Here is a 24,833-nt window from a genome sequence, read left to right on the forward strand (position 1 = left end):
TAAGATACATGTCATCGCCCTCCCTCAAGGTCTTATTGTCTTTATAGGTTCAGTCTCTCAGGTGGTCTACGCTCTCGCGTGGAGCGTCTGAGTTGTGGTTCAGTTGTTTGCCTTGGTGTCTGTTTTTCTTTGGGTGTGGTTGCTGGTATCTCGCCTGGGTTGTCTGTTTCAATTGGTGTGATTGTTGTTGACTCGCCTGGGTTGTCTGTTGGGATTGCCCTTTCCTCAGGTTGTTCCCTCTGTCTGTCCACCAGGTGTGGTGCGAGTTCCATATTGTTGTCTGCCTCTGGTTCCGCAGTGTTGTTGGTAAATCTGCTTTTGACTTGGTCTACATGCCTCCGGCAGGTTTTGCCATTGTCCATTTGTACTACCAGTAGCCTGTTTCCTTCCTTGCCCATTACTGTACCTGCAAGCCATTTGGGACCCCTGCCATAGTTTAGTACAAACACTTTGTCCCCTATCTCATTCCATCTCCCCCTCGAATTTCTGTCATGGTACTCAGTCAGCTTATGGCGCTTTGCCTCAACGATTTCGTGCATGTCTGGGAGGATTAATGAGAGTCTTGTTTTTAAAGTCCTTTTCAGCAACAGTTGCACGGGGGGGGATTCCAGTCAATGAGTGCGGACGAGATCTGTATGCCAGCAGCAGTCGCGACAGGTGGCCCTGCAGCGTGGGACCTTGGATTTTAAGCATGCCTTGTTTAATGATTTGCACTGCTCTCTCCGCCTGGCCTTTGTAGGCCGGCTTGAACGGTGCCGTCTTGACGTGATTTATGCCGTGGTCAATTATAAAGTCTTGGAATTCTGCGCTGGTGAAGCACGGACCATTGTCACTGACCAATATGTCAGGGATTCCGTGCGTTGCAAACATGGTTGCGAGGCTCTCCACAGTGGTGGAGGTTGTGCTCGAGTTTTAAATGGTGCATTCGATCCACTTTGAAAATGCATCTACAATTACGAGGAACATTTTGCCCATGAATGGGCCTGCATAATCTACGTGCACCCGCGACCACGGTTTGGTAGGCCAGGGGCTCAGTGGAGCCTCCCTGGGGGCATTGATGTGTTGGGCACAAATGGTGCACCTTCGGACGCAGAGCTCCAAGTCCGCGTCAATACCAGGCCACCAGACGTGGGATCTGGCTATGGCCTTCATGAGAACGATCCCCGGGTGCTCGCGGTGGAGCTCCCGGACAAATGTCTCTCTGCCTCGCAGAGGCATGACTACTCGGCTGCCCCACATCAGGCAGTCTGCTTGTAGTGATAGCTCATGCATGCGCCTGTGAAAGGGTTTTAATTCCTCGGGGCAGGCATCGCGAGCCTCTGCCCAGGCACTGGTTAGGACACATCTTTTTACTAAGGATAATGTGGGGTCGCTGGCCGTCCAGGCTCTGATTTCGCGAGCCGTCATGGGCGAACCTGTGGTCTCAAAGGCATTGATTGCCATGACTATCTCACAGTTCTGTTCGTCAGACCCTTCCGTGGTCGCCAGGGATAGCCTGCTGAGCGCGTCGGCACAGTTGTCTGTGTCTGGTCTGTGCCTTATGGTATAGTCGTAGGACGCCAGCATGAGTGCCCACCGTTGAATTCACGCAGAGGCGTTGGCGTTTATTGCCTTGCTCTCAGATAGGAGGGACGTGAGGGGCTTGTGGTTGGTTTCTAACGCGAATTTGGCCCTGAAAAGGTATTGGTGCATCTTTGTGACACCGTACACGCACGCGAGCGCCTCCTTCTCTACCATTCCGTACCCGCGCTCCGCCCGCGAAAGTGACCTGGAGGCATGAGCTATGGGTTGTAATTTGCCCGCACTATTGACATGTTGCAAAACGCATCCGACCCCATATGCTGACGCATCGCATGTGAGAACTAGCTTTTTACCTGGATCAAAGAAAGTCAAAACACTGTTGGAACACAGAAGGTTGCGTGCCTTATTGAAGGCGCGTTCCTGGGCGTCCCCCCAAAACCAATCGCACCCTTTCCTGAGTAGTACATGGAGAGGCTCCAACAGCATGCTGAAGTTCTGCATAAAGTTCCTAAAGTAATTGAGTAGCCCAAGAAAGGCGCGCAGTTCTGAAACATTCCAGGGCCTGGATGCCAGACGAATTGCTTCTGTTTTGGACTCTGTTGGGCGGATTCCATCAGCGGCAATCCTTCTGCCCAAAAATTCAACCTCGGGTGCGAGAAACAGGCACTTGGATTTCTTGACTCGTAGGCCTACCCAATCCAACCGCTTTAGTACTTCCTCCAAATTACGGAGAATGGAGTCGGTGTCCCTGCCCGTGATAAGTACGTCGTCTTGAAATACAACCATCCCCGGGATGGACTTAAGCAGACTCTCCATTGTTGCGCTGGAATATGGCAGCTGCCGACCTGATGCCGAATGGGCATCGATTGTACATGAAAAGGCCTCGATGTGTGTTGATGGTGATGAGTAGCTTGGATTCCTCGGTCAATTCTTGCGTCATATACGCAGATGTGAGGTCTAATTTTGAGAAAAGTTTACCTTCAACCAATGTGGCAAATAAGTCCTCCGCTCTGGGCAGCGGGTACTGGTCCTGAAGGGAGACTCTGTTTATGGTAGATTTGTAGTCCCCACAGATTCATACGGATCCATCAGGCTTCATGACTGGGACGATGGGACTTGCCCAGTCGCTAAATTCCACAGGTGATATAATGCCTTCCCGCAGAAGCCTGTCTAGTTCGTGTTCAATCTTTTCCCTCATCACATAGGGTACAGCTCTGGCCTTGTGATGGACCGGTCTAGCATCCTGTGTGATGTAGATTTTGACTTTGGCCCCTTTGAAAGTGCCCACACCTGGCTGAAAGAGATGTTCAAATTGCTTTATAACTGTTGAGCAGGAGGTCCATTCCTCTAATGACATGGCATGGACATCATCCCATTTCAAGTTTAGTTTTGCCAGCCAGCTTCTCCCCAGCAGTGCTGGGGGGTCTCTGGGGACAATCCACAGGGGAAGTCGGTTCACTGTCCCTTTGTGTGTGACAGAGAGCATGGCGCTGCCGAGGACTGGTACGATTTCTTTGGTATAGGTCCTTAGTTTGGTGTTGACCCTTGTGAATTTTGGTCTGTCTCTTTTATGCGGCCACAGTTGTTCAAATTGTTGAGCGCCCATGAGAGATTGACTCACTCCCATATCCAGCTCCATGTTGACAGATATCCCGTTGAGTAGGACCCTCATCATTATTGGAGGCGTCCTGTTGTAGGAGCAGCGGCCATTGATCGTGTTGACCCGCTGTACATCGGTGTCCCGGATACTGTCCCCACCATCTTCTGGTCCGCTTTCCGACCCATCCGATTCGTATACCAGCCGAGCTGCCGTTTTTTTGCACATGCGGGCCAAATGCCCTGTATTTTCACAATTTCTGCAAACAGCCTGCTAAAATCAACATCTCCTTGATGAGTGCCCACCCCCACACCTCCAGCACAGACCTGTTCCATTGTTCAAAGAATTCCCAAAGAATGAGCTGCGTCTGGCTGATCTCTCTTGAGCTTCTCTCAGTTTGTAGTTGATTGCTCGCATTGTGGGTTGATGAGGTGTGAACGGCCGTTCCTGTGGCCCTTGATGGCTTCTGCCTGTTGTCGAGAGCCTGTTCTCCCAGTTTTGTACGTGTGTGAGGGTAGCCGCTTGTTTAGTGCTGTGAACTTCTTGTTCCGATATTTCATTAGTTGTCGTAGCTGCATTGTAAATCAACCTCTTTTCTTCTTCCCCTACCAAGAATGTCTGTGCAACCAGTGCTGCTGCCTCTAAGGTCAGGTTCTTGGTCTCTATGAGCTTTCGGAATATGCCTGCATGGCCTATTCCTTCAATGAAAAAGTCTCTCAGCATTTCTCTCCTCAGTTCATCGGAGAACTCACATAAACTAGCCAACCTCCGAAGTTCCGCCACGAAGTCGGGTATGCTCTGGCCCACACAGCGTCTGTAGTTGTAGAACCTGTGTCTGGCCATGTGAAGGCTGCTCGCTGGCTTCAGGTGGTCTCTTACCAATGTGCTCAATTCTTCAAACGACTTGCTAGCTGGTTTCTTGGGTGCCAACAGATCCTTCATTAAAGCGTATGTTTTCGAGCCACAGCTGGTCAAGAGATGGGCTCTTCTCTTGTCTGCCTTATCATCGCCTAACCAGTCTTTGGTTACAAAGCTTTGCTGGAGCCTTTCTATAAAGTCCTCCCAATTGTCTCCCGCATTGTACTTTTCATCTGATCCGTTGTTCGCCATTCTATGGATTCTGTAATCCCGTAACTCGTCGCCACTGTAAAGTCCTGTCCCCTCAGTACAGATTCACACGAGGCATGTAGTGAAGTCAAGGTCACTCTGGACCTGCACCTTTATTTCACAACTCTGGAATGCTGCACTTGTCTGAGACCTGTCCTTTTATACCTGTCTCTTGCAAGTGCACCCCTGGTGGTAAGGTATGCTGGTGGTTACAGGTCATATCTTATTACAGTCATGTATAGCATGTTAGGATACAGTTATATATAATAATGTAAGATACATGACAGCGGGTATACATCTGCAGATGGTAAGCCCCTGACCATAAAACCCCTACTGCAGCACATCATGCAGGCAGTAGGGACCGGGGCAGACATTTGCATTCACAAAGTAAAGGCCCATTACAAACATGAGCCCAGGGCTGCAGGGAACCAAAAGGCAGATCAACTGGCCAAAGAGGGAACCCAAACGGGAACCAAGTGGAACCCGCTCGAGGCAGGCCCCATAGCAGCTATCTGGGGCGGACAGGGGACACAAGGGAGGGCAGGGGTGGCTTTGGCCCAGGACCTCCAGCAGGTACAGGCACGAGATCCCGTCCTCAAGTCCGTCATGGACAAGCTGACTGCGGGAGAAAAGGTCGAAGGACCGTACGGAGGCACAGGCATCCATGTTAGGGTGAAGACGTTGTTTGAAGGAGAGCAGTGGATAGTTCCCCAGCAGCACCAGAGGGAGTTCCTTCAGCTGGCCCACACAGGCCCTGGAGCTGGATACCCCGGACCAGAGGTCACCTGGCAACGGGTGGAACAGGTCGGGTGGTGGCCCCAGCTCCGGGAAGACACTCGTGAATTTTGCGCGAACTGTCTTGTCTGTGCAACCAATAATCCAGAACCCCAGAAAAGAAAGGTGTCTCTAGGACACGCAAGGAGGGTAGAGGGACCATGGCAATCGATACAAGTCGATTACATAGGGCCCCTACCTGTGGCTAAGGGAGGGTACCGGTACTGCCTGGTTTTGGTGGACAATTTCACAAAGTGGGTTGAAGCCTTCCCTTGCCGAATAGCCACAGCAGCAGGGACTGCCAGGATATTGGTTCGGGAGGTCTTCTCCAGGTGGGGACTTCCACAGTACGTGGAGTCCGACCGGGGGAGCCACTTCACGGGACAGGTCATGCAGGCAACCCTTAAGGTGCTGGGGATTGAGGGGAAGTGGCACGTTGCCTACAACCCCCAGTCCTCGGGGCTAGTGGAGCATATGAATAGGACCTTGAAAGAAAAACTCAGGAAGGAGACTGGGGATTCCCCGCAGAGGTGGGTGGAGAGGTTGCCCCTGGTTTTGATGGGGATCCAGTCGAAAAGCACGGGGTATTCCCCATACGAGCTCATGACTGGAAGAGCCATGCGAACCCCCACCCATGTACTTGCACCTGTCCTGACAGAAGCTCAGGTAATCGAGGTGAATAGGGACCGCTTTACCAAGAGTCTGTTGGAGCACCTCAAGCAGATTCACTGGCAGGCGGCCACTAACATGGGGAAGCAGCATCGGACCAACCGATTGCTGCTGGAACCGAGCAAACACCACGAGTGGCAGGTGGGGAACCAGGTCATGGTCCGCAACTTTGCCAGGGTAGGAATCTTTGAGCCACTATACATGGGACCTTACAGCATTGTCGACAAGGCAAGCCCCATCGTATACGCGGTCAAGATGCCCCGCCGAGTTAAATGGTTTCACATTAAGCAATGTAAACTGTTTAACCCCAACAAGTGGGAAAAAGCAGCCCGGAGAGATAATCCCGACGGGAAGCCCAGGTCCCCAGCCCACCACTGCAGCCCCACCGATCCCACCACAAGGAGCAGTGAGTTGCTTCACAGGTACAAACTACCCACAGATTTGGGACCCACAGAAAGGGGGATTCCTACCTTATGTATGGTACGAGGACTCACCTCCACCCATTAGGAGATCCGCTCGGACTCCGCAGCCAAGGGTGCCACCATCCCTGGCAGCCTGTTTTACTTTCCCGAGAGGTATTAGGGGAAAAGGGCTGTGCAGGGCAGGCAGCCAGTCACTGGACGTGACCCCGCAGCCAAGGTCTCCTGACGGGGAAGGGGTTGTACCGGAGACAGGGGCCGCCGACAGTGAGGAGCCTGTTGGGGCTAGCCTAGCCTTCGGTGCGGACAGCCTAGAGCCTGCAAGCAAGATAGTGGCGGCAGGTCCCAGCAGTGAGTGGTCCCTGGAACAACGAGAGTCTCCTGACAGGGAAGGGGTTTTACCGGAGGAAGGGGCCGCCGACAGTGAGGAGCCTGTCGGGGATAGCCTAGCCTTTGGTGCAGACAGCCCAGAGCCTGCAGGAGAGAGGGTAGTGGCGGGTCCCAGTAGTGAGTGGTCCCTAGAAGAACTGAGCAAATGCTGTGAGAATATCAGCTGCGAGTGGTTTCGGGTGGAACCCTTGTACAACCCAAAGCCCCCAGAGGATACGGGAGTCCCCGGCAGTGAGGAGCCTGTCGGGGGAATTTTCGTTGCTCCCGAGGGCAGTGAGCCATCCCTGGAGGGGGTGAGGGGCTGTACCAGCCCAGTAAGCACCACTCGGGGGACACCGTGGCAGGGGAGACAGAGGGGCCGCGGAGGTCGGTCCGGCCCAAGAGGCCAAAGGAGAGGTGGTCTCCCCCCTACATTCCCCCGCATAAAAGGAAAACCAAGGAGCGTCCCAGGGATTAGCACAGCCATCCTGGAAAGGCGGCAAGCAAATTAAAAAGGAGAGCAGTAGGTGTGTACAGATATATATAAAGATTTCTCTAGTGTAATGGGGCTCAGGTGGCCTCTGCAATATAGGGAGTATAACAGTGAGGCTTTTGAGCCAATACGATAGAGAGCCTGAACTTCTTTTTTTCCTCTCACTTCCTCTTTTGTGTAAGGTTTGTTTGTTGTTTCAAGTGTTTATTAGTTGAAACCCCTTGACTTCCACAGTAAAATTGCGGTTTGCGGTCAGACCGATAGGCACACACAGTTTAAACCCGTGCAGGGGTACTGTGAGGTGTAGACAGAGTGGAAAATGGGGGAGGGATGAGCCAGGGGGCTCAGGGTTTTTGAACCAAATGAGGTTTTGTCTTTCAGAAGAGGAACCAGAGATGAGGAAAATTCTGCTCCTGTGCACCTACATCAGAATGTGCATCGGCTACCGGGGAGAGACTGAAGAAGCCATTATTGTTGGATGCTCAGGGGGGACAGGCACCGACTGTCACCACAGGAGAAGGGACACCAGGGGTAGAGGGGACCACAATATATACCCACAGGGGAAGGTGGCCAGGGTGGTTGGGGTCCAATTCCATTAGATACTCCAGCCACACCGGGGTCACGTATGGGGAAGCATCAGTCTCCTGCCCCAGCATTGAGGTGACCGCATCCCGGGTTAGGGTAGTGGTTGGGAAGAGGGTTCGCCTGACCTATAAGGGGCACACCCCGGTGGGAAGGTGGTGGTGGCTCAGGAAGCTGAGCAAGGACATGGGAAATCCGACAGCAGATTGGGAGAGACTGGACAACAGCACCTACCGGACCATCACGGGCACCCAGGGGGGAGTGAGTGTGTGTTGGGATAAATTGTGGGAGGCGGAGTTAGGAGTGTGTGTGCGTGCATGTGGGGATCACAGAAAATATGCCCGGCAGGCATCTCCATAGCGTTCTCCTGACAGTGGCGGGATGAAGGGGAGGGGATGGGATGGGACCGGAGCATGGTTGCAAGCATAGTAAGCCACCCCAGCTCCATCCATGCCACCGAGTTAAGCGCACACCCCAGACAGCCCTTGCCCACAGCCCCGACCGAACCAACTGACACGGACAGATGCCCTACCACCACCCAGGGACCAGAGAACGGTTTGGTTTTGGTTCCCACGGACAAGCTGCTATACCAGGGGGTCCACTCCACCGTGGCCTCCGTCATCCTAAACCTTACCGAGGGGCACCTACCTGAGTGGTGCCCAAAAGAGACAGAATGCCTCTGTCAAGCTCTCCTTCGAGAAATGTTCAAGACATTCTATGAGCTCGATTTTGGCTATTTGAATATGACTTTGCTGTACTGTCTACAACCCAAAGACAACGTCAAACCGAAAAGACACAGAAGAGGGATCTGGAATGATGTTTTTACCGGTTTCAACACCGGGGCATCAATGATTAATAGCATGGACAATTATGTAGCACATTTTGGATACCACATTCCATTGTTACCAGAGCACCTGACAGATCTGTTCAAAGCAGCACAAAAATCCCAGAAACATTATTTCACCCTACAACAAAAATACAGGAAAATTGGGAGCCCAGATAGCTGACTTAAATTCAAGGCTGTGATGAAATTGGGGGTTGGACGTAGAGGTCCCGGCCTGGGACCGCATCCTCTCTCACGCCCTGGTAGTGGCACAGCTGATGATCGTAGCCGATTTGCTGGCGATTCACTGCCAGCTTAGGAGAAAGGGCCGTCGTTTAAAAATCGAAATAGCTATGCGGGAGGCCAAGTCAAAGGCCAAACGAAAAGGGTGGGGCTAGCAAAGTCTATGCAGTATGACGGACTGGTTGTACGAGCCGAATATATTGCACTGTAAAGAAAAGTCTCTCCCTTGTAAAAGGTCCGTACCTCCCTATCTGCAATACTATGATGTGTGATACTATGTACTTTTATGATTTTGGTGAAGGGTATTGGTTGAGAAGCATTTTTACATTTTCAGTATTGTATTGATTCCAAATGTATGAATACCATTGGTGTATGTTAATGTTTTATCGTGGGTTTAGGTAAGATTTGGGAAGATTGGCTCTGTGAGAGGAAAAAGGTTTTGCTTCACATTTTGAAAACACCCGAGGCAGAGTGTTTTAACGGGGGACTGTAAGGTTCTGCAAAACCAACCACGGAGACATGTGGCAGGGAGAATGGGAAGATGCCATGTTTAAAATGACCAACTGCAGCCAACAGCCTGTAAACCGTGGAGGATGATGGGACTCTGGCCACCCTGTACAGTAACAGACAGTGTTGCAGGGGCACGGAACCGGACGGGGGATGAGCCAGCTACCGTAATGGCGAAGAGTGTACATTTGGTTCTTCCAGGAAAATGGATACAAGACAACTTTATATTTTAAAAGGACATTTCTCCAGCTTTTCGTGTAAAACCCTCACAGAAGAGGCAACATGTCCAGGCAAAATCTTCCCAGTAATACACAAGGCAACACAAAGGGTATCAGTTTGAATAATTAAACAAAGGCCCACAGGTCTGATGCAATCATTTTGGCTAGCCCAGACAGAGTGGCACCTCTGTTGAGATAGTGAACAATCATCTTCATTCACCCCATCAGCAAGCGACTGGATACAGGAGGTGTGGCTAATCTCCCATTCCAGACAGATCGATACACATCGAACTGCCATTCACACTCTTTTTTTATTCAAGGAAGACCCAAGATAATGGCATGCAGTTTTGGCACGAAGATGAACGGACTATAAGAAAAAGCTGCAAAAACACACAAGTGGGTTGGGGGTTGGAGGTTGGGAGTTAGAGGTTGGAGGTTGGAGTCAGCTTTTGCATTGAGTTGTAGAGTTGAGTTAAGGAGGTGGGAGTCAGTTTTCGTTGTGGTTGAGTTGAGTTAAAGGGGAGTTGAGTCAGCTTTTCACAGGGCCCTCGCTCTGGGGAAGATGTGCTTAACTCCAGCAGGTTTTTGCTTAGGAGCCAACCGAGAGGCAAATAGAAGAAACCGACGCAACATCGAGGAGGAAAACCAAACCGACCAACAATGTAAAACCCACCCCAGAGGGACCCCGAGCTGAAATAAGTGCCCCCAGAACCGTGGAGTTGATAGGATTCTGAGTATAGCCCAAACCCCCTCACAGACTCAATTTAGGATAGGAATTGGTAAGAAGGGTGGAAGTGGGAGGTGGGGTTGTGTGTGAGTGGAATGTTTCAACCTCTTATCTTCCCCTTCCCTGTTGCGAGAATTTTTCATGTTGTTGAGTGAGATTGTGCCATTACTGCTATTTATGACCTCTTCCTATGCCCTCTATCTTTGTGTTTACTATTCTAAATAAACAACATTAGCCATTTTGCACTCTTACCCACTGTGTCTGGTGCCTCATTACTCACCCATCCTCATAAATCGCATGTACAGAACCTCAGGAGAGTATGGATTCGAACCCACACCCCAAGCTCCCCTTGCACATGGGTTACAATGATAGTTGAATACATGACAATAAGCCTTCTTTCTAAAGCTGTAATTATGTCCTTTGTTAGCAAGGTCTTGTTTGCTTTCTGAAACTGTCATGGTCAGGATCATTCACCATCAATGCAATCCTTTAATCCCTGTGTTGCAAGCTATAACCTTGAAAGATGCTCAGCTTAAATGGAAATTTCAACAAGTTCTTAACTTGGAGCAAATAAATATTCAGCAGACTTGCAGGCTCTGAAGAAACACTTCAATTTTGAACCGAGATTAACAGAGGCTCAGATAACACAAAATGTGAAATAGGAGCTTGGAAGAGGCTAATAGAAATGAGCTCACCAGGAAATCAGTGACATGTTATTGTCCATCTGTTTGCTCAATGATTGGAGCACTTAGAGTAGCTGAGCAGAGTGAACAACTGCAGTTCCATTATCTGTTACATAGATAAAGTACATTTGCATCAATATTCACAGTTGCATCTATTCCTAATCTTTGAGCTTTCAGTCTCCAATCAAGTGCTTCACTGTGGGTTTCAACATGACAAGCTCCAACTTGGGGAGAGTAGATGGGGGGAAAAAAAGTCCAAGGGAGAGAAGCTTAGGCCATACTCGCATGCCTCCTTGTAACCAATGGCACCACATCCTTGATCAAGATATGAGCACTGATTTCCAGCCCATTCCAGGTATGCAGTGCCAGCCAAGAAGAGCGAGTAAGAGTGGGAGTAATTAAATTCAGACGATGAGAGCTGAGCTACTTACCTGTTGGCTCAACTGACAGGTATTAAACTGTGTCACCCAAAAGATTTAATTTCCAGTCTGCCCTTAACTAGCAGGTCTCAGCTAGGGTAGCAGTAGAGGCAATATAATTCGTGCACCTTTGGCTAGAGCAGGAGCAGATCGGCTAGAGTACTCAGTCTTGATCGCTAGGCTGCTGGAAAGTGCATGTGCATGAACCAAGAGTGAGGGCAGCAATTTTGTTCAGTTGTGATTGAATGCCTTGCCGAACTTGCTGTTTGGGCTTACATGAAGAATGGCCCATTGCCTGGGGTACTGGAGGCTGGAACACTATAATCATGGGAGAGGAGCAGAGAACATTGAGGAAAAGTAGTGAGAACCATCTGAGTTGATATAGTGTGTCGCTGGGCATTGTCCTGAAAACAGATGATCAAGGAAGCTAGGGGATTTCCCACCAAATGTCGTGCCCCTTTTTTCTCCCTTACTGATTGGCATCTATCAGTTTTGTTACAAGGTTAGAGATGTATTCTTTACTGGTATACAAGGATTATACCCAGAGCATGATGATTGATGAAACCAATCCAAGTGCTAGCTCTAAATACGTACTGTAACTCTGTGTATCAGATGATTTGATCACAAGGTATCTGCTTTATTACACCAGAGCTTTCACACCATTACCTTTTGGAATTAGGGGAATTTCTCTTTATGGCAGTTATCCCTGTAGTTACGCCTTTCCCTCCAGAAATTCGATTAAATTGGGAAATGCCTAAATCAGCAGGAATGAACTCAGGTTGCTGTGATGAGGCTCAGTTTAACATTGTACAATAAATCCTGTCTTGAAAGAAAATCTATCATCTTTATTTGCCAATTAATGTTTAAACTATAATTACTGCACTTAAAAAGCAGATAAGCCAAGGCACCATCTGTCAGACTCCTACATGTGTAATCTCTATGGTTTGTCAATGCAGTTTCACTATTGACATATTCCTTTTATTGCGGGATGTTGTCTGTTGGAAATAGAATGGACAAATGGTCCAATTGGTAGATACAACAACACTTTATTGACACTTTATTTCCAACAAACTTTAGGAACTGACCGCATAATATTCCACTCATCTGGGCTCAGTATCAGCCTTGGCTCAGTGGTAGCCATCTTACTTCTGAATCAAAGGTTGTAGTTCAAGCCCCACTTGAGACTTGAGCACATAATCCAGTTTTCCATTTTTCCCATTCTAATTTCCAATCCCCTTTTAGATCTTCATACACTCTCATGTCTTGTATACGTCTTTTATTTCTTTGAATTCTCCCATTATGCCTTCTTTTGTCTCCTCCGCATATCACTACACAGGTTACGGTAGCATAGTGATAATGTTACTGGACTAGTAATTCAGAGACCTAGACTAATGATCCGGAGACATAAGTTAAATCCAATCACGGCAGCTGGGGAATTTAAATTCAGTTAATTAAATAGATCGGGAATAAAAAAAGAGCTAGTATGGTGACCATGAAACTACCAGATTGTTGTAAAAGCCCATCTGGTTCACTATTGTCCTTGGGGGAAAAAAATCTGCCGTCCTTACCTGGTCTGGCCTATATGTGACTCCAGACCAACAGCAATATGGTTGACTCTTAACTGCCCTCTGAAATGGTGGCTCACACCACCACCTTCTCAAGGGCAATTAGAGATGGGCAATAAATGCTGGCCTTGCCAGTGACACGCACATCCCCTGAATGAATTAAAATAAACTTATGCAATTTAACCATTTTCTGATCCCCACCTTCGGACTTTACTGGTGTTGAGGTCTTGTATGGACAGGATCAGGCCTTTACAGTCAAGTAACTTGCTAAAACTCACATGTCTAGGTAACATATGGATAAATTGGCTCCAGGTTCCAAAATGTGACTAGCACCTGCGGAATCTTACCCCTGCAAGAGTCAGCACCTTCAGGAAAGAAAAGGAGAGATCTGGGGGCAAGAAAGATGATGCAGTGGACCTATAGATTGGAATTCCTATTTTGTGTGGTTGTAGCATACGATAAAGTGGAAAATATAGCAACAGTGTTTGTGCAAAATCCCAGGAGCATTTCTGTGTGGGAACTGGATGCAGATTTTCCCCACAATTCCACGAATCCCATCACACAGTTATCCTGCAATACAGAACCATTCAATACACTCATGATCTGCTTGCAGGCTAATGGCTGCCTGGGTGGACTCTGCAGATGCACCACGTGGGTTGGTGGGTCAGTCACTGTCAGTCTGTAAAGTACTAACCAGCCAATTACTTACTGCCCTATCATCCTCTGCCCAATCAACACTAAAATGATGCAAGGAGTAATCAATAGTGCAGCATAGCTTGCTCAATGATCTTCAGTTCGGGTTCCGCTAGAACCACTCAGCACAAGATGGAAATGCAAGAGCTGAATGCCAGAGAAGAGATGAGAATCACTGCCCTCAACAGCAAGACAAGATTCAACCAATTACGGCACCAAGGAGCACTAGCAAAACTGAAGTCAGTGGTGGTCAAAGAGAAAACATTTTAACAGCTGGAGGAACCTGATGCAAAGGAGGATGGTTGTCAGAGGCCAATCATCTCAGCCCCAGGATATCACTGCAGGAGTTCCTAAGTGAAGTGTCCTCAACCCATCCATCTTCAGCTGCCTCATCAATGACTTTTCCTCCGTCATTTGGTCAGGAGTCAGGGTGCTTGATGATGATTCCACAGTGTCAGATCCATTCACAACTCCTCCAATGATGGATACAATAGGATCTGGCTTAGGCTGACAATTGGCAGGTAACATTTGTGCCACTTAAGTGCCAGATAATGACCATCTTGAACAAGAGAAAATCTAGCTATGCCCCCTTGACCTTCAGCGGCATCATCTTTGCTGATTTCTCCACCATAAACATCCTGGGGCTCAGCATTCACCAAAAGCTGAACTGCACCAGCCAGATCAACACCATGGCTACAAAGAACATCTTTCAGAACATCTCCACTATGTACAAGGCTTAAGTCAGGTGTGTGATGCAATTCTTACCACTTGCCTGGATAGGTGCAACCCCAACAAGAAGCTTGATACCATCCAGGACAGAGCAGTTCACTTGATTGCTGCTCTTGTCACTAGACTCAGTGCGGATGACGTTGGTCTTAGCTGTAGCACAAAATGGGCAATAGCGAATTGGAAGCCAGAATTACATCTTCACCCAATTTTCTTTTCCACTGGATTCGCTGTCCATCTACACCGACAAAATTCACCCCCATCATCAGTGCACTGCAGCTGCAGTATGTACAATCAACAAGATGCAGTCACCAAAGTTACTGTTACAACACCTCCCTCCCCTGCGACCTTGACCACTATTAAGAACAAGAGCAGCAATATTGAGGGAACATCATCACCTCCAAGTTCTCTTCCAAATCACACACAATCCTGACTTGGGCATATAAAACGGTGTTCCTTCATCATTGCTGGGTCATAAACATGGAACTCGCGATCTAACACCATAGTGGAAGCACTTTCACCACATGGACTGCAGCAGTTCAAGGAGAAGGCCCACCACCAACTTCTCAGGGCAATTAGGAATTTAAAAAGCAAGACTGAGCATTGTTAACAAATCTGTTACTTTATTAATATTGAGTAAACATGCACACATTACATACAAAGCAACTGGTTGTGAGGGAAACAGTCTCCTGTGGCATAAGTCAGAAAGGAAGCAATTTCCCAAAGACATGGGTTTAGAAGGAAGGCGTGAGTGGGGGAGGGAGGAGAGTCACATGACCAGAGTGGGGGAGGGAGGGGGGTCACATGAAAGGAGTGGGGAGGGAAGGGGGTCACATGGCAGGAAAGGGGGAAGGTGGGTCACATGATGAGAAAGGGAGGAGGAGGGTCACATGACAGGCATGGGATGGGAAGAGGCAGGGTCACATGTCAGAAGTTAGCAACAAGCCAATCATAGAATCTCAGAAATCACGAGACAGACATGTGATTCAGCCCATCACACTTGTGCTGATGCCTCAACTTGAGCTGTCTGCTCGGACACCATCCCTTGGCCTGTCTCACTTCTTTGCTGTTTGATTGCTGAAACCCAATGTGTAGTAGTGAGAAAGTTGCTTCTGTACCTACATTCCATGATAACAGGTACCCAAAGAAGCCATATCTTTCCAACTATCGTAGAAATAATGGCTTTCAGATTAGAACAGGTCCCCAAGTGTTACTCCTGTATATTGGGGGAGGGGTGACATTTCTGTTTTATTTTCTGTACAATATGGTTCTTGACATCACAGGCTCTTCCACAGAGTGGGAGATCATTGAATCACACATACTAAATAGCCAATGCTGGGCTGTACAATCGGCAGGGGCTGCCCTAGGAACAGACTGGACCAGGAAGAGAGACCATCATCGAAATTTACAGCACGGAAGGAGGTCATTTCGGCCCATCGTGTCCATGCCGGCCAACAAGAGGCTATCCAGCCTAATCCCACTTTCTAGCTCTAGGTCCGTAACCCTGCAGGCTACGGCACTTCAAGTGCACATCCAAGTACTTTTTAAATGTAGTGAGGGTTTCTGCCTCTACCACCCTTTCAGGCAGTGAGTTCCAGACCCCCACAACCCTCTGGGTGAAGAAATTTCCCCTCAAATCCTCTCTAAACATTCACCATTTACTTTAAACTTATGCCCCCTAGTTGTTGATAGAACAGCAGTCTAGATTTCTGAGTTATGAGTGGGAACCCAACATTATAAAACTGGCTACAGACCAAGAGCTGGAAGGTGGGATTAGGCTGGATAGCTCTTGGTCGGCCGGCGCAGACATGCTGGGCTGAAATGGCCTCCTTCCATACTGTAAATTTCAATGATCCTATGAAGCAAAAGCAAAATACTGGGGATGCTGCAAATCTGAGCGATAAACAGAAAATGCTGGAAATACTCATCAGGTGGAGAGAGAAACAGAGTTAACATTTCAGGCCGATGACCTTTCATCAAAACTGGAAAAAGTTAGAGGTGGAACATGTTTTAAGCAAATGGAGATGTAGGGAAAGGGGAGGAAAGAATAAAAGGGAAGTATTGTGCCCAATTCTGGGCACTACACTTTAGGAAGGATGTGAAAGCCTTAGAACGGGTGCAGAAAATATTTAAAAAGAAAGGCTTGCATTTGTATAGTGCTTTTCGCAACCACTGGACGTTCCAAAGTGCTTTACAGTCAATGAAGTAATTTTGAAGTGTAGTCACTGTTGTAATGTAGGAAGAATGGTTCCAGGGACGAGGAACTTCAGTTACGTAGATAGACTGGAGAAGCTAGGATTGTTCCCTAGAGCAGAGAAGGTTGAGAGGAGATTTGATAGAAGTGTTCAAAATCATGAGGGGTCTAGACAGAGTAGATAGAGAGAAACTGTTCCCATTGGCGGATGGGTGGGGAACCAGAGGACAAAGATTTAAGGTGATTAGCAGAAGAATCAAAGATGACATGAGGAAAAACCTTTTTACTCAGCGAGTGGTTAGGATTTGGAATGCACTGCCTGAGAAGGTGATGGAGGCAGATTCAAACATGGCTTTGAAAAAGGAATTGGAGAAGTACCTGAAGGAAAAAAATGCAGGTCTACGGGGAAAGGACGGGGGAATGGAACTGGCTGAAGTGCTCTTGCAGAGAGCCAGCATGGGCTTGATGGGCCAAATGGCCTCCTTCTGTGTGGCAACCATTCTATGGGCCCAAGTTTCCACATGATTCGCGCCTAATTTTTAGGAGCAACTGGTGGAGAACGGACTATTTTAGAAATCGCAATTCTCCACATTTTTTTTTCTGCAGTTCTAGTCAGGTAGAACAGTTCTAGTTTAGAACAGAATTTTTTCTTCAAAAGGGGGCGTGTCCGGCCACTGACGCCTGATTTGAAAGTTTCCACAGTGAAAACGTACTCCAAACTAAAGTAGAATGGAGCCAGTGAAGATTTTTGTAGAACTGAAAAAACCTGTTCTACACATTAAAAAATCAGGCGCAGGTTACAAATTAGGCGTCCAGAACGAGGTGGGGGGGGAAAGGGAAGTCATTAAATTCTACAATAAATCCTTATTTATACTTCTACAAATATTATACAAATAAATCCAACCTGAATAAACATTTATAAGCCAAGAAAAGATTAAATAAACCATCTTCCTACCTGTGTGAAAGTGCTTCAGCAAGGGAGAATTCTGCAGCTGTCCGTGCCGCTGAGCGAGAGAGGGAGGGAGAGGAGAGGGGGAGGGGGAGGGGAGGGAGAGGGGGAGGGGAGGGGGAGGGGAGGGGAGGGAGAGGGGGAGGAGAAGGGAGGGGGAAGAGAAGGGAGGGGGAGGAGAAGGGAGGGGGAGGGGGAAGAGAAGGGAGGGGGAGGAGAAAGGAGGGGGAGGAGAAGGGAGGGGGAGAAGAAGGGAGGAGGGGGATGGGGGGGAGGGAGAGGGGGGAGGGGGGGAGGGGGGGAGGGGGAGGGAGAGGGGGGGAGGGGGGGAGAGGGGAGGGAGAGGGGGGGAGAGGGGAGGGAGGGGAGGAGGGGGAGAGGAGAGGGGGGGAGAGGAGAGGGGAGGGAGGGAGAGGGGAGGGGGGAGAGGGGGGGGAGGGGAGGGAGACGGGAGGGAGGGGAGGGAGGGGAGAGGGGAGGGGGGGAGAGGGGGGGAGAGGGGAGGGAGAGGGGGGGGAGAGGGGAGGGAGGAGAGAGGGGAGGGAGGGGAGAGGGGAGGGGGGGAGAGGGGAGGGGTGAGAGGGGGGGGAGAGGGGAGGGGGGGGAGAGGGGATGGGGGGAGAGGGGGGGGGAGAAGGGGAGGGGGGAGAAGGGGAGGGAGGGAGAAGGGAGAGGGGGGGAGAAGAGAGAGGGGGGGAGAAGAGAGAGGGGGGGGGGAGAAGAGAGGGGGGGGGGTCGGGGAACAGGAGCAGGTGTCGAGTCCGGGGGGGGGGGCGCGGGTGTCGGGTCGGGTCGGGTCGGGGGGGGGGGGGAGCGGGTGTCGGGTCTGGGGCGGGGGGGAGCGGGTGTCGGGTCGGGGGGGAGAGTGGGTGTCGGGTCGGGTCTGGTCGGCGGAGGGGGAGCGAGTGTCGGGTCTGGTCGGGGGGGGAGCAGGAGCTGGCTGTGGGAGGAGCCTCATTCACGCAGCCCCAGTGAGGCCATTCAGCCAGGGCTAGGGGCTGCGTGCTTCGGGCCCCTCCCACACAGTTCGGCGCCTGGAGCTACTGCACTTGCGTGCCGACTGTAGCGCGCATGTGCAGAGGTCCCGGCACTGTTTTCAGCGCAGGGACCTGGCTCCGCCCCCCCACAGCTCGTGCTGTGCTGCGCCCAGTGCCACAGGACCTGTAAGTCGGTGGAGAATACCGAGGATTTTTTTAGGCGCCGTTTTAGGCGCGAAAAACGGGCGCCCAGCTCGGAGGGGTGCCCGTTTTTTTTCTTGTGGAAACATGGGCCCTATGATTCTAGGTCTGTGGTAGGGTGGAAGGCAGGAGAGATTAGATGACTCCCTTTTACATCTCTAACTTTTTCCAGTTCTGATGAAATGTCATGGACCTGAAATGTTAACTCTGTTTCTCTCTCCACAGATGCTGCCTGACCTGCTGAGTATTTCCAGCATTTTCTATTCTGGTAATCTATCAGCTCTAAATTACATCAAATATTTAAATATATTTACACATACACATACAGTGCACAGTGTGAGAAGGATTGATGTGTGAGCGTGTAATGATGCTGGGCTTCCATCCCTTTACAGGAGCTGTGGTTCCCAGTCCCGCACCACCTGGCACTAATGTTCGATTTTGCGAAGAGCACTTTTGTTTTCCTATCCTTTCTTTAATGAAAGCTGAGTCCCAATGCAGGTTAGGCTTGTGGAGTATATAAGGGTTTGGCAGCCTTGTGATATTGGATTAGTCACCTAAAGGTTGTGAGTTCAAATCCCACCATGGCAAGTTGTAAAATTGAATTCAATAAATATGATAATTGATGGGCTGGCACCAGGAGAAATGATCACGAAGCTGATGGATTGTTGTAAAAACTTGATTGGTCAATAATGTCCTTCAAGGAAGGGAACCTGCCACCCCTACCCAATTTGGCTTACATGTGACTGTGGTCCCACTTTGCTGTGCGCAAATTGGCTGCTGCATTTCCTGCATTACAACAGTGACTACACTTCAAAAGTATTTCATAAAGCACTTTGGATCGTCCTGAGGTCGTGAAAGGTGCTATAGAAATGCAAATTCTTTCTTCTTTCTATGTGGTTGACTCTTAATGCCCTCAGAGTAACTAGGGATGGCAATAGATGCTGCCTTATCAATGTCGCTCACATCCCAAGAACAAACAACCTTTCCACCATGGTTCAGAAATAGCCATGGGAAGAAGGGGTTTCCTCGGGCTGCAAGGATTTGTGGCAAAAAGAGGAAACATTTAGAGGGAGGCCTGTGACCTACACTGACCTGTCAGAAAATACCTTGGGCATGCCTCTATTGGCCACACTGAAGGCAGATGTCTGTCATATAGCTGATAAGAAAGCTCTGAGATGATGACAGCTGCTGAAAGGTACTATATGGAGCCTAGTTGTGAGAACACTTGGTCATGCATTCAGGCCTTGGTGCTGATCATGATTGGCTAGCAGAGGGGAAAGCAACTGCTGCTGATCTGTACTTCTAACTAGTGGAAGGTAGACCTGTCACTGGTGCTGAGATATTTTCCAGCTGGTTTTAGATAATCCTGCAGGCCAATGCCCTAATAGGTGAGTGGTCCTTGCTTGACTGGTTTTAACTGGTTAAACTCCAGCAATACCCCTGTCTACAATTGGCGGATCCCTAAGTTCTGGCTCTGCTAACCTGATAGGTTGGAATGCACTGGACTTAGATAAGAGCGTTATATCCTCTGGTGAGAATGTGCCATCCATATTGGGCAAACAGAACCTTTGTCTTGTGGATTTCTCAGTAATTTGGTTTGGACATCCCTGAATAATGTTGAGTTTTTTTTGTGTGTCAATCACCCAGCCGACCTAATTAAATATTGTGCAGAGGATAAACTGTTAAATTTCAACACTGAAAATTGTGCTCACTGCTCAGTTCCTAACACTAATAGAGGTTTTCTCTCCCCCCTCCTTCTAAAGGCTGCGACTGTCACTAGAATACGCTTCCAGAGATACTGCACACATCTCATGTGTGAGTGCAGACTGGGAGTGTCAGCAGACTGTATCCCATGGTGCATATCATGGTTAATCACAACCCTGCCCTCATTTGATGTCCACAATGGATAATGATCAGGAATCCTGGGTGACGTTCCCTTCATTCGGTCAGGGATGCTGAAGCCAATTATGGTGTTCCTACTATTGCCCAAACTTGGAACTGAACCTGGCACTTGCTTGGTCTACATGGCTTAGTAACACATAAGGGGGCATTTATCCACTGAACCATTTAATCTGCACAATGAGGAGTTAGAAATACATTTTTCAATTTAGATGTCTAGGTCTCTGTTATTTGGAGCATAATGTGAATGAATAAGAGAGGAGTTGCTGATCTGAGAGACCCTTCAAGGTGAAGAGTTTGTGATCTCTGCTCTACTGAAAGATACTTCATAAAACGGAGATGCTGGTCTCCACTCTGCTAAAAGACCCATCGAGGAGAGGGTCTGATCTGATAGACTCCTGAGGGAGAGGGTCTGATCTGAGAGACCCCTGAGTGAGGGGGTCTGCTGGTCTGATAGACCCCTGAGTGAGGGGGTCTGCTGGTCTGATAAACCGCTGAGGGAGTGGGTCCGCTGGTCTGATAGACCCCTGAGAGAGGGGGTCTGCTGGTCTGATAGACCCCTGAGAGAGGGGGTCTGCTGGTCTGATAGACCCCTGAGAGAGGGGGTCTGCTGGTCTGATAGACCCCTGAGTGAGGGGGTCTGCTGGTCTGATAGACCCCTGAGAGAGAGGGTCTGCTGGTCTGATAGACCCCTGAGAGAGGGGGTCTGCTGGTCTGATAGACCCCTGAGAGAGGGGGTCTGCTGGTCTGAAACCCTTGAGGGAGGGGGTCTGCTGGTCACTCTGCTCTAAGAGATCCTTCAAGGAAAGCAGCTGGAGACCTCTTTGTGCGTTAAATGGATCAGTGAGTTTTCCACTGCAGGAACTCAGAGACCAGGTGGACCTCCGTGTGAGGGAAGGCACTGTCAGCTGATTCCTGACCCAGCTCTGGGAGAGGCTGATGTATGAAACATGTAGCTTGTGACCATTCAGAGACTTGCTGATCCAAGGGAGTAAGGGCCAAAGGCTGTCCTTGCCAGCACTGCGGAAGGAGGAAGAGGAAATGCAGAAGAGGATGGGGTCTAGGGCACTGTTTACATACCACAGTGGCAGTGACAAGTATGACTTCAGCCAGGTGTAAATAGTGTGAATACTTGTCGTCCAGTTCTCCGTGTAAATGTGCATCAGGGTGGCAGCAGTATCAGGAAAGTTACAAACGAAAAAGGCAACAATAACAGCTCCTGAAATGAGAAAAAAGACACAATCAATGTCCCTGCATGCTGTGCTGATGACCCGCTGAATAACATTCAACCTTCGCATCATGAGGACTCGACCTATTTCATACCATGAGGAATCTGCCATACCTTAACAGCAGAGCTGCCCTTTCTGCATCACCACACTTACAATGTGGCATCAATCTAACACAGCCTGATTGCTGCCACTTCCATTATTATTGCATGGTGCTGTGACTGCGAATGAAAGGATGGGGCCACCAGCCTGCTATTCATGGAGCCATTTAGTTTCCCATGGTAACTGCATGGAACCACTATAGAGATGGTTTCCAGGCAACTAACAGCAGAAGCATAGCTTTCATCTCAAACAGGTTATATTTTTACTATTTCATTTGTCTCCTAAAGGAGTAAATAATAAAAAAGCTACTTATTGGTGTCTGTGTTCTAGCAGCCTCTTTGATGTAGAGACCTTTGCCTTTTGAGTTTAAAGCAGCACACCAGTGAGTGGGAGTGATCCCAGCAGTCGCCCATCGACATCTAATTAGCACCAAACACATATTCTAATAACAGGTTTCAAAATGTTTAACATTAATTCACTATTGACCTGTTCATCTCTCCCTAAAAGATGCAGCACAATACGCTGCCGAGCTATACAGGCAAGGAGATTTGCACATTCCTTCCCAGTCTGTGCCCACCTCAGGTGAAATGTCCCATCATCATCCCCCTCCCCCAAGTTATACAATTCTACAGAGTCATTAAAATTTCCCCTCTTTTACCCTGCAAATTTTTGCCCTTTGAAAGCTGCTATTGAATCTGCTTCCATGACCCTTTCAGGCCATGCATTCCAGATTATAACAATTGCGTTAAAAAAATTCTCATCTTCCCTCTGCTTCTTTTGGGAGAGAGAGTTCTAGATTTCCACTACCCACTGTGTGGAAAAGTGTTTCCTAATTTCACTCCTAAATGGTCTAGCTCTAATTTTAAGATTATGTTCCCTTTTTCTGGATTCCTCGCCAAGGGAAAAAGCTTCTCTGCATCTATCCTATCGAATCCCTTAATCATTTTAAACACCTTGACTAGATCATCACTCAACCTTCTGAACTCAAGGAAAGACAAGCTAAGTTTATGCAACCTGTCCTGATAATTTAAACCCTGGTAGAATTTTGCTCAATCTGCGCTGCATCCCTTCCAAGGACAATATATCTTTCCTGAGGTTCGGAGCCCAAAACTGGACTCAGTACTCCAGGTGCAGTCTGACCAAGGCTCTGTACAACTGAAGCATAACTTCCTCACTTTTGAATTACAGCCCCCTTGAGATAAATGCTCCTATCCACTCAACTTACTGTGTGCCTCCTAACTTAGTGTTAACTGCAAACTTGGATTTATAACTCATCCAAGTTATTGATAAATATGGTGAAAATCTGAGGCCCTGGTACAGATCCCTGGGGAACACCACTTGTCACATCCCGCTAATCAACGTACATACCCATTATGCCAATATTTGTCTCCTACCTCCCAGCCAATTACGAACCCATGTCACAAGGTAACGTTTCGTCCTATTATGTGATGAAAGAGGATTGTGCCTGATAGTTGCAAAGGATGATGATGAAAATGTTCACTCACCCATCAGCTGAAGGGCCTTTCTTTCTGTTCCAGGCAGATTTCCAGAACTAGTGAGGGGGTTTGTGCATTGACCTCTCCATGGATGCATCAATCCCATCTTCTCCCGCTGGCGACTATTCACACTTAAATGTCGAAATATAAGCAGGTGAAAGATGATGATCACGGTGAGTGGAACCAAGAAGCAGAGGACACTCCTCATTTGGATCACAGTCTTGTAGATGGTGAATGGTTCTTGCTCAATCATCTCACACACTGTAGAGTAGAAGATAGTCTTATCCTGTGACTTGGCAGTATAATCAAGGATACAGGCCGCTGATTGTCCATAAACAATGGCAAATGGCACAGAAGAGGTGACTGACATGACCCAGATAACTGCCAACAAATAGACCATTCGAGACTGCCGTAGACCAGTGATTGACCACATGGGATGGCAAATTGCAATATATCGCTCAGCAGTAAAGGCAATTATAGTCCAGCTGGTTATGGCACAGTAGATCTGTCGGACCATGAAGTAGAGTTTGCAGATGGGGTCACTGAGCAGCCAGGGGTAGTACTGCCAGTAGTACCTGTACACTGTCACTGGTATGGTCAGCAAGAGCAGCAGATCTGCCAGTGCCAGGCTGAGGAGGTAGAAGCGAGTGGCACTGACCTTCATCCGTCCATTTCTTAGCAGTGTCAGAATGCTCAAACCATTTGCAAATACACCAAAGAGAAAAAGTAAAGCATAAAATACAGTGACCGGAATTGTTACATAGCCTGGCTCCTGCTGCTTGGACCCAATCAACAGGTGCTGTTGACTTGGTGAATTTTTACTGAGTTCAATTGAATTCCATGGGTCTGAATCATTATTGAAGGACTTGATGTGTCTCATGCAAGGATCCACACGACCAGTCATAGACCAATTCATTTCCCAATACTGGAGTTCAATTTAAAGTCAACTGGAATTTAATTTTGATCCAATAAAAGCCATGTAGTGATGTTGGTGTAATGCAGGTCAGTGTAATGACATGGGCACCTCAAGGTTAGGCTGCACTAGTCATGGTTTGCACAAGTGATTGTCTGTCATATCTAATAACTTTGGAATGTTGGTATTAACATATTCAATGGAAAATCGAAATAATATTTGTGATAAGTTGGATGGAGTTGAGAGATTTGCTTAGATTGGCAGTGACTTATTTATTCCAGTTCCATTCTCAAATCAGCAGAACATGTTTCCTTTTATATATAGATAAACTTGCATTTACTTCCTTTTCTCATAGTTTAATCAGGAGCACTGGCTGGCCTAATGCATCTGCCATCAGTTGTCCTGTACACTTTTCTTTTCACAGATTGTCCCAAGTGATCCACAGGCGGGTATTCCTATAGCAGCAGCCAGGCAGCACTGGTTATCAATGAGTGAGTCGAAGTGGGGACACTCAGGTAGCCTCTCACTCCTGATACATCCTGCGGTGTTTCCCTTTCACAGTAAACAGCAACAACTGAAGGAAAGAACAGTTATTAGATTAGTTGCCATCAGAGATATTCAGATGAGTGTGTGTGTACGAGAGTGTGTGCGCGCGCATGGATTAGTGCTCATTCCCAGTCTGTAATCCAATTATAAATCCCCTTCTGCAGGATGTGTGCAAGGAAAATGGGACAATTGAGG

The 24,833-nt window shown here is 48.5% G+C and overlaps 1 protein-coding gene across 1 annotated transcript; it reads right to left on the reverse strand.

Annotated features, from left to right (window-relative positions):
- Window positions 1–14,145: 14,145 nt before the first annotated feature.
- On the reverse strand, window positions 14,146–24,083 carry LOC139255344 (neurotensin receptor type 1-like). Its single transcript, XM_070873901.1, has 3 exons — window positions 23,189–24,083; window positions 21,371–21,574; window positions 14,146–14,288 (listed from the first exon to the last, which is right to left on the reverse strand). Exons 1-3 carry the CDS (start codon window positions 24,081–24,083, stop codon window positions 14,146–14,148), a joined length of 1,242 nt encoding a protein of 413 aa, XP_070730002.1.
- Window positions 24,084–24,833: the final 750 nt, after the last annotated feature.

Source organism: Pristiophorus japonicus, chromosome 3, assembly GCF_044704955.1.
Source record: "Pristiophorus japonicus isolate sPriJap1 chromosome 3, sPriJap1.hap1, whole genome shotgun sequence".
In the NCBI taxonomy this organism is placed as follows: Eukaryota; Metazoa; Chordata; class Chondrichthyes; family Pristiophoridae; genus Pristiophorus; species Pristiophorus japonicus.

Bases quoted from the DNA above. Each gene is read 5' to 3' on its own strand.
- LOC139255344 (XM_070873901.1), bottom strand. From the start codon at position 24,083: ATGACTGGTCGTGTGGATCCTTGCATGAGACACATCAAGTCCTTCAAT. The intron at 21,575-23,188 runs GTGAGTGAACAT...TTCTCATTTCAG, and splicing joins AAAGGCCCTTCAGCTGATGG to GAGCTGTTATTGTTGCCTTT. The intron at 14,289-21,370 runs GCAAGGACAGCC...TTTGTGCTACAG, and splicing joins TTCCTCCTTCCGCAGTGCTG to CTAAGACCAACGTCATCCGC.